Consider the following 12,959-nt stretch of genomic DNA (forward strand, 5'->3'; position numbering starts at 1 on the left):
AAAAAGAAGACTGAAAAGTGTTGTGATTACAATTATAAGTACATTCATGAGGAGAAAACACCAAGTACTAAAGGCCTCTTTAATCTAGTAGAAAAAGTCATAAAAAGACTTATGGGTGGAAGCTGAAGTGAGTGTGAAAGTGATTAATCACTAAATCAAACTACCAAGGGAAGTAGTGGAGTCTCCATTTCTTCATGTCTTCAGATCAAGACCATTTGCCCTTCTGAAAGATATGCTTCAGTCAAACACAAGTTATTGGGCTCACTACAGGGGGAACTGAGTGAAATTTAAACTACAGGCGAGTCTCATCTTATGCTGGGGTTACGCTCCGCTGTCAGCGCTTAAAGCAAAAATCGCATATAGTCAAAATTACATTGAGTGTAATGGTGGGCGGAATTGCCTGCACTACAGGTACAGTATTTAAATTGTTATTTTTCTCTTTTTTGTTTTGTTTTTGTTTTTGCCAACCGTGCAAAGCTGAATTTGTGCATGTTAAATGCCTGTAAGTTGAGACTCGCCTGTAATGGCCCCTTACGTCTTAAACTCTGTGATATGAATCTAATAAAAAAATAACTTACCTTCAGAGTGTCTCAAGCTGGGAACTGGATAAAAAAAAGACAACCAGGCTAACTTTCCTTTTTGACAAAAAATGGCTTTTTACTCAAACTATTTTGCAGCACATTTTTTATTCAAACTTTTTTCCAAAATTTTGACCAAAATAAATAATATTTTTGGTTTTCAGGAAACAACATTTTTACTATCCTCCACCTCCATCCTGAAAAAAAGAAAAATGTAAACTTTTTTATTTTACATTTTTCACTGAAAATTCTTCTATTTTGCAGCTAGATTTACTGGGCACCCACAAACTGGGGATCCTAAATCATTAGCCACTTTTTAAAAATCTTGGCCTTAGCCTTTTCCATATAACATAGTACAAGATCCAAATTTATTTTGTCAAAACAGTTTTCTGTTGGAAAATGCCATTTCAACTAAACTATTATAATTTTTTTCAAAATTGTATCACTTTGGACAAAAGTTCATTTTGAAAAAAAATTGGAAAAAACAAATTTGAAAATGTCAATGGGTCCTTTTGATATTTTTGGAATAAACTTATTTGATTTTTCATTTCAAGATGATGTCATTCTGAAATTCATTTCGTATTCAGCAAATAAAAAATAAGGGGTAAAAATTGAAAGGAAATGATTTAATTGACCAGAAACTTTTTTTTGCAATTTTCATTTTGTGAAAAAAATTGAATTTTTGCCTTTTTGTGCTATTTAAAAAAACAACAACAAAATCTCACAATTTTCATGAGACAGAAAATCCATTTTCCAAGCAACTCTACTCATCACTATTATGGAAGCCAAGCACTGTAAAGACTGTAGACAGGACACTTTTTTATTGGTCTGAAAAATTATAACACACAGCTAATAATGAATAAATACATCAATATATTAGGGTGGATTTTGTTTTGTTGACGTATGAATTGTATATTCCATAAACATTCATCAGTTACTTGTGTACTTTGAGGAGTCAAGATATCCTATTTGAATTTGTTTCCAGTCTACCTGCATTATGTGTCTTTATAAGATTAGGTTGCTTGTCTCTCTGGGAATTGCTACTTAAACTCCTGTACAGTACACTGAACAGTGTGCAAATTGTACTGTGAAAATGCTCCATTCAATATATTATTTTAAATCTGTCTAGAGTGGATGTATTCCGTGCCTGCCTTTTTCTTGATCTATTTAATTTGTGCTTTTCTTTTGTCACACAACTGTTCCCTCTGGGTTATGAAATGTCAAGGTCAAATCGAGGTGAATCTGAATGGTGCCAGGGATCTGACATGTAAATAAATTTGAGACAATCCATGTGCTGTTCAGAGGGCATCTATTCTCACAGTTATTAGCATTCAGGGATACTCATTAGCACTCAGACATCCCAGTCAGGGTGCACTAGCAAAATTAGATATGTTGATTAGAGATACAAATTACATGTTGCATGTTTAGACCCAAAGGAGAATGGCTTAACATTTTAGATTTAAAAAGATCTTTAATCTTGTGAACATTTATTTTTTCTTGGGGGAGGGGAATAGGAGGAATAGGGTGATGTTTCTTTTCCAAAATAAAGTTAATTTTAAGCATATAAAATAGCTATGTGAATCGTTGAATAAGAGTGAAATGAGAGCCAAATGTAAGACAAGCATTTTTGTTTTGTTTTTAATCATTGACAGGGAGTTAGGTGTCTAAATATATCTTTAAAAAGCTTGCCCTATGCTCCTTGGGGAAAGCAAATCTTCCTTTGTTTTGCCTAGATACACTGGTACTGTATGTAAAACTTTGGTGACTTTGGATAATTGACATATATTGGGTGCTAATACACCTCATTCAGAGATTCAAGTGAGAGCTAGCTAAAATGAGAGCATCGTGCAGAAAGCACTGATATACAGGTTTTAGTATCTGCCTGTATTAAGATTAAAATTATATTGCAATGTGTCATGTTTATGTTATATAGACAGTACAGTACTATCTCGTGTAAACCACAACGAACAAGGATACTGTACTTAACATTAGGCTATCAGCACTTTGGATAACATTAGTAAAACATAGCATACTTGTTGTGCAGTGTGCCTCAATACAGATGCACCAGGAAAGTTATCTTAAGCAAACATAACACTAATGTCTAGTACTACCAGCCTCCAACACTGCCAACATAAAGTACATCATGCAGGCAGCTAAATCAGATCTTTAACTCACTGAGATAGAGAGGTTTCCACTCAATGGCTTCAATAATTTCTTGCTTTTAATTGCCTTGTATAGAACAGGCTAATGTAAACTAATATTAGCAAGGTGCTTACTAGTCCTAAATGCTTTGCTACTAGTTCTCACACTATCTGTGCACTGGTGACAAAATCCAAATGGACAGATCCAGATGTTTCCTGTGCTCTGTTCTTACATTTTCTGAACTCATGGGGAAGAATCTCAGAGAAGGTCCAAGGACCAGAGAGACAACTATTTTAAATGAAGTTTTTTCAGTGCAAGGGTTGATTGGTGGAAGTAACATCTCTGAGAGGCCAGGAGGAAACTTATTTATTTGGATTTTCACAAAGGGCTCAAGGCTACACCTCGCAAACAGTGTCCACAGCTGAAAAGGAAGTGAGCAAAGTGTGATATGTATATTGGTTATGATTCAGAACAGAGCTGCCCAGTTATTTGGGCTGTGGATGTGTCTGAAGCAGATTTCTGAAAAGCACATCACACCAGAGTCCCTCACTTTCGAGGGAGCAGATCACTAAACCTATAGTTCAGAAGTGATCTGTATGCATGAAACTGTACTCATGATTCACTTGGGAAGTTAGCAGGTGTGAGGGTTGAGATGGAGAACAATGAAACTGGAAATGTAAAACATACCTGTCTTAGAAGCAAGACATTTTAGGAATTGCCTTAGAGAACTGATCAATTATTCATGTAAGCTGAATGCTTCAGAGGATGTTATAAAAAAGTTGTAGCGACTCAGATGTGTAATGCTGCTATATTCTATGGATAAGAGGAGAAGTTTTCCTGATCCCAGAATGAAGGTTCAGTTGGAAGGCAGTGACAGTTTAAGAAATAATTTAAAAGGTTAGTCTCATTGGCTAACATTTCCAAAAAATGGGTGCTTAGAGCATGGCTGGCTTTAAGCCGATTCCCCCAACTCCCCAGAATTGGGCCCCATGCCTTAGGCTTCTTTTAAACCTTTTATTTTTTTTTCACTCACTCGGTGGTGGCGGGGGGTCCGTTCCAGGGCTTTAGTGGCATTTTGGCAGCAGGGGGTCCTTCAGTGCCACCGAAGATGTGGAGCAGACCCCCAACAGCTGAAGTGCTGCCAAAGCCCCGGACCACTGCCGGGTACTCAAATTGGGCCCCGCTGTTCATAGAGCCGGCCCTGGCTTAGAGGTTAGCTTTCTAAATCGGTATTCAGGCACCTAAATAAACAGCCTGATTTTCAGTGATGCTGAGAGAAGGCTGTGTGGTTCTGGGTTTCTTACATTCTGGAATGTCACAGATCATAGAAAACATGGCAGTTGCGCTGATGTGGCTCATAGGCCCCAAGTGAGTCAGGGTATATCTATACCATACAAAGAAACCTGTGGCACCAAGTCTCAGAGCCCAGGGCTGAGGTCGCAGGGCTTGGGCTTTGGGGTAAAAATAGCTGCATAGACATTCCCGCTCAGGTTGGAGCCCAAGCTCTGAACACTAGCAGGGGGGATTGGTCTCAGAGCTCAGGCTCCAGCCCAGTGGAAATGTTTATGTGACAATCAGAGTCCAGACAGCCCAAGAGGAAAACATTGTCCAGCCAGGGAAAGACATTGGACCAGTAGAGTTGATGGGAAAACACTGAAAAAACATAAAACATAAAAGAAAAACTCAGTCTTGGAAAACTCAGAGAGTAGGGAATTTCCCTGACCATGAATCACCACAGTCTGAGAGAAAGAGAATAAATTGCAAACCCTTAAAAGGGAAGGGATGGGAAGGGGAGGACATTCAGAAATGAAGGGGAAGTGGCAAGTGGTTCATGAAATGCTAGGTCCCCTCTATGACGAGGAGTTCACTGAGAAACTGTTCAAAGGCATTAGATAACATATTAGAAAAGGGAATTTAACTAATATGGAAGTGTAAAGCCTGAAGCTTCATCTTTATGTTTATTTTCTGTGTAAGGTGGATGTAAGGATTGCTTTCCTTACTATTTCATATTTGAATCCGTAAATTTTCTATTAAATAAATGTATTGTTTATTTTTACCACAAGCAGGTCCCTGTTGTGCTAACTGTGTGGAATGCATGTGACAAAGTGAACTGATAGCTGTTTTCATATTTGTGGTGGTGAAGAACCAGATGGTAAAAGTGTGTCTTATAGTTAAGGACTCGGGGTAGACAGATCTTGGGACCAGAAGCTGTTGAGGTCACCTGGCAAGCAGTAGCTAGGCTAGGGGAAGCCAGAGTGAGACCTTTATGTGGGCTGGCTACTGGAGTCAGTACTACAAGACAGAGCAGTACAGCATTAAGGCATCCACAGTTACAAGGCAGGTGGTGAAAGAACCCCTTCCTGGTCTTAGTGATCCCCAGAATGTTACAGTTTACACTGCTATTTTTAACATCATAGTGTAAGCCCAAGTCAATTGACCTAGAGTTTTTTTTTGTTTGTTTTGGGTTTTTTTGTGTGTGCAATGTAGCTGTACACTCAGGTTGTTTGCGTGGCATGGCAAGTTCCCTCTCTTTATAGTCTAGTTTGTTGGTGGATTCTGTGCACTTCAAAATTTAACTCCATTTTAACATGTATGTGCTGTTCTACTGTTCTATCTTCTAGTTTTATACTGCTGCCCATCACCACACCTCAGCACCTTCCATGTAAAGTCAATAGCAACTGCACAGTCCCTAACTGATTTCATGGAGTCCCTGGCACTTATGTCTTTTCAGAGTAAAACCTCTGCTTGGGGTAGGGGTTTTGGTTTTGACTTTTTATGATTTCTGTTGTTAGGAGTTTATTGGGTATGAGGCGATGTCAATGTTTTGTGTCATTCTTATGGTGCAAAGGCTTTTTCAAAGACAAATGTTTTACAGTATTTCCTAAAGATGGTTAGACTCTGGATTCACCTGCTCTCCTCTGGAAGTTTGTTCCCTAGCCAGATCCCACTAAGTAAGAATGCTTTGGCACTACATCACCTTCAAACTCAAAATATTGTATGAAATGGCAGCAAAACAGTATTTTTTCTTTTTCTTTCCTGATCATATCATCTTACTTAAAAACTTTGTCTCTTTGCTTTATAGCTGTGTAAAGTACCATGAACACTTATGGTTTCTTCAGAGATAATCATAAATAGCCCTGTCACACACTGAATTTGTTCAAGACAGAAGGAACTGTGATCTGTTTTAAATTAAATCTCACTTATAATGGTAGAGTATGATTGGCCTTTCAGCAGTGAAAGCCTTCAAACTTTTCTGTGATCATTATTAACTAGCTAGAAAATGTAGTCAACTGAGTTCCCTGTGAAACTAAAACATGTGTGAGGAATGGTGTTCCTCTCTGTATTTGTGAATCTGGAATCAATAATTAAAACAGAGTAAAAGAAAAAAGAAAAAAAAAGAACTAGAAATATAGCCATAGACCCATGTAGACCCTTCTCAGATCTGCTATCTGGTTTTAGTTTCTAACTTCATAGTAATTAAAATCTTTGCAAAGTTTCTCAAGTAAATGGGGAATAAAGACATTATGAAGCGACTCTGAGGGATGAGTTCACTGAGTTTTTCCCCCCTCCCTTTAATTTCCTCTTGTTTAATTTTCTGTCTTGAGCCTTTACTTGACATAACGAAAGCTTTACTTTCACAATAGTGGGATAATAAGCCTGTATATTGTTTTCACTATAAACATACATAGGAATTTGTGTTAGGAAGTTTTCTGAAAGGTCAGCCATAAGGTTTTCAATAGAAATACCCTGAATCTGACTTTCAGAGGTGCCGAGACCTCACCATTCTAGCTGAAGTCAATGGGAATAATAAGTGCTCAGCATATCTGAAAATCTGTTCAAATTTGGTTCAGGTGATTTTTAAAGATCTCTTATAGAGTCATAGATTCCAAGGCCAGAAGGGACCATTGTGATCATCTAGTCTGACCACCTGTGCAACACAGGACATGGAACTTTTCCAGAATCATTCCTAGATCTTTTTTTTTTTAGAAAATCATCCAGTTTTGATATAAAAATTGATGAAGAATCTACCATGACCCTTCATAAATTGTTCCGGTGAATATTTACTCTCAATGTTAAAAATTTATGCCTTATTTACAGACTGAATTTGTCTATCTTCAACTTTTAGACATTGGACCATACTATACCTTTCTTTGCTGGATTGAACAGTCTATTTTTAAATATTTGTTCCCAGGTAGCTACTTATAGACTTTAATCAAGACACCCCTTACCTTTCTCTTTGTTAACCAAAATAGACATATGAGCTCTTTGAGTATATCATTATAAAGGCATGTTTTTTAAATCCTTTAATCATTCTCGTAGCTCTTCTCTTAACCCTCTCCAATTTATCAACATTCTTCTTGAATTGTGGGCACCAGAACTGGATACAGTATTCCAGCAGGTGTCACATATAGAGGTAAAATAATCTCTCTACTTCTACTTAAGGTTCCCCTGTTTATGCATCACATTAGTTCTTTTGGCTACAGCGTCTCACTGGGAGATAATGTTGAGCTGATTATCCACCATGGCCTCCAATTCATTTTCAGAGTCATTGCTTCCCATGATAGAGTCCCCCATCTTGTAAATATGGCCTACATTCTTTGTTCCTAGATGCATACATTTACATTTAACAGTACTTCATCAGTGACCTGTCCTTCATTACTTACCACTCCCCCAATTTTTGTGTCACCTGCAAACATTTTTTCTCCCAGGTCATTTGATAAAAATGTTAAATGGTGTAGGGCCAAGAACCAATCCCTGCAGAACCCCACTGGAAACGTGCTTGCTCGATGATGAGTCCCCATTTACAATTACATTTTGAAACCTATCAGTTAGACGGTTTTTACTGTGCCATGTTAATTTTATATTCTAGTTTTTAATCAAACTGTTGTGCAGTATCAAGTTAAACACCTTAAAGAAGTCTAAGTATATTACATCACCTTTATTACCTTTATCAACCAAACTTGTAATCTCATAAAAATGTATTAAGTTAGTTTGATAGGATCTATTTTCTATAATCTATATTCATTTGGATTTATTACATTACCCTCCTTTAATTCTTTATTAATCAAGTCCTGTATTAGTTGCTCTATTATCTTGCCTATGATCGACATCAGGCTGACAGGCCTATAATTACCTGGGTTATCCCATTTACCCTTTTTAAATATTGGTACTACATTAGTTTTCCTCCAGTCTTCTGGAACTTCCCCAGTACTTCAAGAATTACTGAAAATCAACTTTAACAGTCCAGTGAGCTCTTTACTCAACTCTTTCAAAACTCTTGGATGGAAGTTATCTGGACTTGTAGATTTAAATATGTCTAACTTTGGTAGATCTGTTTAACATCCTCCAGAGATAGGAGTGGAAGGAAAGAGTGTGATTATCACCATATAAAGAGACTATATCATCTGTTTTTTCTCCAAATAAAGAACAGAAATATTTATTGAACATTTCTACCTTTTCTGCATTGTTATTGATAATTCTACCATTTTCATCTAGTAATGGACCAATACCATTGTTAGGATTCTTTTTGTTCCTAATATATTTAAAAAACTCCTCCTTAGAGAAAATCTGTCAGATCATAAAAATACCATTGTTTGGCAGGAGTGGCAGTCTTTACACCTCCTCTCAAAGAGAAATATTATCGTTTATTGCAATGGGAACAAAAGTGAGTCCTAACAGGATAACAGGGGTGGAAAGGGTCACAGCTGGGTTGTCAGAATTTTGGGGTATTGAAAAAAGAAATATGGAATTAAGATTTTATTATGTGAGTAAAACTAGCATAGTGGAGCTTTTGGCAGGGGCTTGAGGAGGAAGTATGTGAGGAGGAATCAAATTAATCTATCATTTTTTTGTTTAGGTGCTTTTTGTCATGCTTTAAATGTGTGTAAGTTTTCCTGCACAGAATCATAAAGATAAGTGTGGCTTCATTGCTGGGGTTTCTGAGAGGTACACTTTAGCCTGGCAGACTTTTAACCTTCCTTTGCTTACAATAAGTTTGCCGTCCTTTTAAAAACCCTTTGATTCGATGGCTTTTGTTCCCCTTCAAGGGGGACAGGGCTGCCTGGTTACTCAAGCAGATGCCAAGCTTGTGATTTGCATTTGATGAAAGCCATTTGTGAAAGCAGAATCAATGCTCAGATTTAGAAACGGTAAACGTGGGTACTGGCTTGTCATTTCTTCCTAGGATATTGTCCAATAAAGTCTCTCAAGTTCCTCTCTCCACAGCAACATCTTCCTGATATCCCTGGTGTCCTCCTGTATGATTCAGGCAATATGTTAGACCGAGATGCAGGGTAAGTAATGTTTTCTCCTCCATTATCTTCATTTTTTATTCAACAGCAAAAGCATGGAATAAAAATTCAGCCATTGAAAATAATCTGTTATAAGTTGATCAAATGAACCATAACCAAACTGTGTGTCTGAATGGTCCTAATCACAGAACACCAGAGACACAACAGGGAGTTTACTGCGAACAAAATAATGTTATAATAATGCAGTCACAGCAGTGGCTATAATATGAGTGTTAGTACATGTGTTTATATACAAGTGGAGAGAGAATGGCATAGAATACATCATATAAAGCAAAAGAAATGAAGTTGAGATGGATTATATATGACAGGGAACCAATCAAAGTTAGAGAGGAGAAAGGCATTATCTTGAATGAGGTTAACTGGAAACAAAATGGCATTTAATATATTCATGTTTCTCAATTAAAGATGTGTGTCTGTGACTTTACTCAGGGAGACTTTACACATGGGAGTGTATAAAGAATGTGTGTGTGTGTGTGTCAGAGAGAGAGAGAGACAGATAAGGAAGCATATGAGACACAACTCATGGATCGTGATTTTAGATTAGTAGATTAGCTAGTGTCTGCTGTTGTATTTTCACCAAGACCGATGCAGGCAAGATGACATGTGGGGACTTTGGAAGTGTTTTAAATGTTTTCTTTAAGGGAGGTAGTGTTATCCTTTTTGGATTCATGGAGCACTGCTGATATTTCACATATAAAGCATCAAGGGGAAGAACGTTATTGACTGTTCCAATCTTTGGATGCTCAAACTCTCATTAATGTGGCCTGATAAAAAGACCGTAAAAGAAAAATGTTGCCATTTACCCTTAATAAAGGCTAGAGTGAATCTAATTTATCTTAGATTGAGGGTCCTACAGACCCAGTCTCAGCAAAACTCATTTCAGTAGGGTGGTATATCGTAGTTCTGAAGGAAGAGCTGGGAGGTTTGTGTGTGCCTGAGATAGAACTTTCATTTGTGGATCTGGATTAGGAAACTCGCTCCCACAAACAATGAGATAACCGCTGATCTCAGTTGTTCAGAAACTCACTTCTTTGATTTGGCTTTCCTCCAGTTTCTTCACACACTCAGACATACAACCCACCCACTCATTGACACATGAACATAAACAAACTCTTACACATGAATCAAGCTATGTGAAGGGAAGGAAGAAAGAGGGAGAGATGGTCACTGTAAGAGTCTATTTTTAAATACTTCATAGTCACTCAGATATTGCAGCATTGGAGGCCTTCTAAGTAACTATACAGAACATCTGCATGTAAGATTTTGCAACTACAGGCTGTATAAACTTTTAAAATTTAACTGTTTATATAGGAAGTTTTAACAGGTTTACAAATCATCACTAGCAAAGCATCAGAAGTTTCTTTCACCATGTTTATTAATGCAGGTATGTAGCACAAACTTAATATTCAAAAACATTCATCAGATGTGATTCTTGTTTGGTGTATTCTGTCTGTGTATTAAAGAAATGATAACCAAGTAGCAAAGTATCTACTTATCCTCTGTCTATTTTGCTGGGTACATACTTGATGCCTTAATATTTCCATAATAATAAACTTTCATAGTTTTTAGAATACTCCACTAATACTGGGCTATTTTTCTTTTTCCATTGAGAACCTACCAATAGTCTAGCAGCTGGTTGCCAATAAAAGATTAATTCTTCATTTCTCTGAGTGTGACTAGTAAGTCCCTGGAGGATTATCATAGGATCATTTGGGAATAAATAACCACCAATTTGTAATATTTGGTTATGAATTGCACCCATGTACTCTTTAATATTTGAACATATCCATCACAGGCATAATATTTTAAAATATATGTATAACGGTGTATTATGGAACTCTGTCAGTTTAATACAGAGTGTTTTACCTTTTGTAAGTCATATTTTTTCAGTGATAATTTCTTTTAAATATATACAATGAGAGCTCAAGTTACACAGAAATGGTATTTTTTAGGCCTGATTTTTAATAGTGAAGTGTCGCTATACTTTGAAAAGTGACTGTATGAAACATACTGTGGAGTTCTATGTTCATGGTTGAGTGTTTCTGAGCCTCTGAGAATGCCAGAGCCAGCTTGCTCCATTTACAAGTAAAAATGCTTTTCCTAGCTATGGAAATTCAACCTGGACTATGCCAGTCAAGCCACGTGGGTTTTTCCCATGTACCACAATAACAACATTACAGTAAAAAAGATTTAGCAAAACCAAGTTTTGCCTTTGGTCACATCTGTGCTACCCCATGAAGGCAATGGGTTTACGTAGTTTTAACTGAGGGAAAAATTTGCCGTTGCAGTTGAAATTTAGCAAATGTTTTATTTTCAAAGGAACGGAACAGAATCAAGCTCCCTCTCCAATAGCACTTCAGAGGCAACATGGCTAACAAGAGTAAAAAGACTCATTTTCCCCCCCCGGCCCACAAGGAGGTGGAGATTGGGCAGTGGTGGTGTAGGATTGGGCGGGTTATCTGAGGAATTCAGCTAATTTTTGTTGTATTTATGTTGTTGCTGGGTTATTTATTATGATCTGGGGTAATGGACATGTCTTTATTAGTATATTTTAAATAGATTGTTAGTATATTTTTATAGGGCATTAAATGGGTGCTTTTCATTTTAGCTTAACAACAATACAAATAAATACAAAGCAGTAAAAAGATATGTCAGTCTCATTCATCAGATATTGTTCTGAATACATACAATTCCAGATTCCTTGAGTAAGAGAGTGTTACTTTCATGTAGTCACTTCTAGTAGAGCCTCACTGTTAAAACCTTCAAGTAAAGAAAGTCTTTGGAGGTTATAGTAAGGGAGATTCCAGGTCGGTAGTAGAGTTCATTACTCAGAGGGACAAAACCATTTCATTTCTTGTCTACACTGGTGCCACTCCATTGATGAGGGTGGGATTGTACTGGTGTAAGTTTGAGTTTAGTTGGTTCAGTAATTTGAGCCTCAGTAACTCAGTTGGGTATCAGTGAATTGATGTTAGAGGAGAAAACTAGAAAGTTATCAACATGGAGTGAAGTACTATGATGTGCATGTGCTTCCTGCATACCCAGGGTCTGAGAACGACATTTATCTATTGCAGTGATGGCCTACACAGAGGGAGGGAAAGAGCCAACCTACACAGGTTCTAGGAGATGTTTGAGCTGCTACCACATAGTGATCGCCTCTCGCCCAGCTACGACTCTTGCCCATCTTCAATGAAGTTAGAATCCACTTGCATTTGTACTGGGATGCAGAGGATCCTAGATACATTGTTACTTGTCATCTGCCTTTATTTTAGATTCTAGGTATTTCAGAGCTTGTATCATCCAAGACCAAAATTTGAATCTCCCCAGAGAGAGATCTTGGGGAGGTAGGAAGAAAGGAAAACTGTCAGGGAAGTGGATGACCAGGGGAAATGTACGTGGAGCAGACACCACCATAATCTGCCAGAACCCTTCTATACCACTAGGGACAAGTCATCTAACAGCACTCCTCACAGTCATACCCTTCTGCACTCTTCCTCCAACAGCAATGAGCAGCTGAACTCACTGCTCAGTTGTCAGATTGCACCACAGGCTTTGCTATCCCTCTCTTATAATCCTTTTCCTTTCCTGCAACTCTGACGAGGTCAGTTTCCACTCCAAGAAACCCATCACTGATACCTTATGCCTTTCTGCTTTAAGTTCTCTCCTCATCCCGACACTCAATGCTCTGCGGAGCTCTGCTCAAGCCTCATATCTACATCTCTTCTCTCATTCCCCATTTCACACTCTGTGTTCCACCCATACCTCTTACCTGACCACTCTCCTTTGTCTTCTGCTTCGACACATGATTTGATGCCTATTTCCATGCTACACCTTCTGCCTAGAATGATATTTCTTGAAATTTGCCAATAAAAACTCATTTCTTTCAACTTGCCTCCCCCTCTTAATCTTTGCTTTGGTACAATCCTGA

At 37.7% G+C, this 12,959-nt stretch overlaps 1 protein-coding gene across 1 annotated transcript in view; it reads left to right on the top strand.

The window, feature by feature from the left end:
* Positions 1–8,978: 8,978 nt before the first annotated feature.
* LDB2 (LIM domain binding 2) overlaps positions 8,979–12,959 on the top strand; it is a 513,042-nt gene continuing 509,061 nt past the window's right edge. Inside the window, exon 1 of the mRNA XM_050947879.1 lies at positions 8,979–9,013. Coding sequence (XP_050803836.1) covers positions 8,994–9,013 — 20 coding nt within the window. The 5' untranslated portion in view covers positions 8,979–8,993. The remainder of the gene's footprint in view (positions 9,014–12,959) is intronic.

This window comes from Gopherus flavomarginatus, chromosome 3, assembly GCF_025201925.1.
Source record: "Gopherus flavomarginatus isolate rGopFla2 chromosome 3, rGopFla2.mat.asm, whole genome shotgun sequence".
NCBI classification, from domain to species: domain Eukaryota; kingdom Metazoa; phylum Chordata; order Testudines; family Testudinidae; genus Gopherus; species Gopherus flavomarginatus.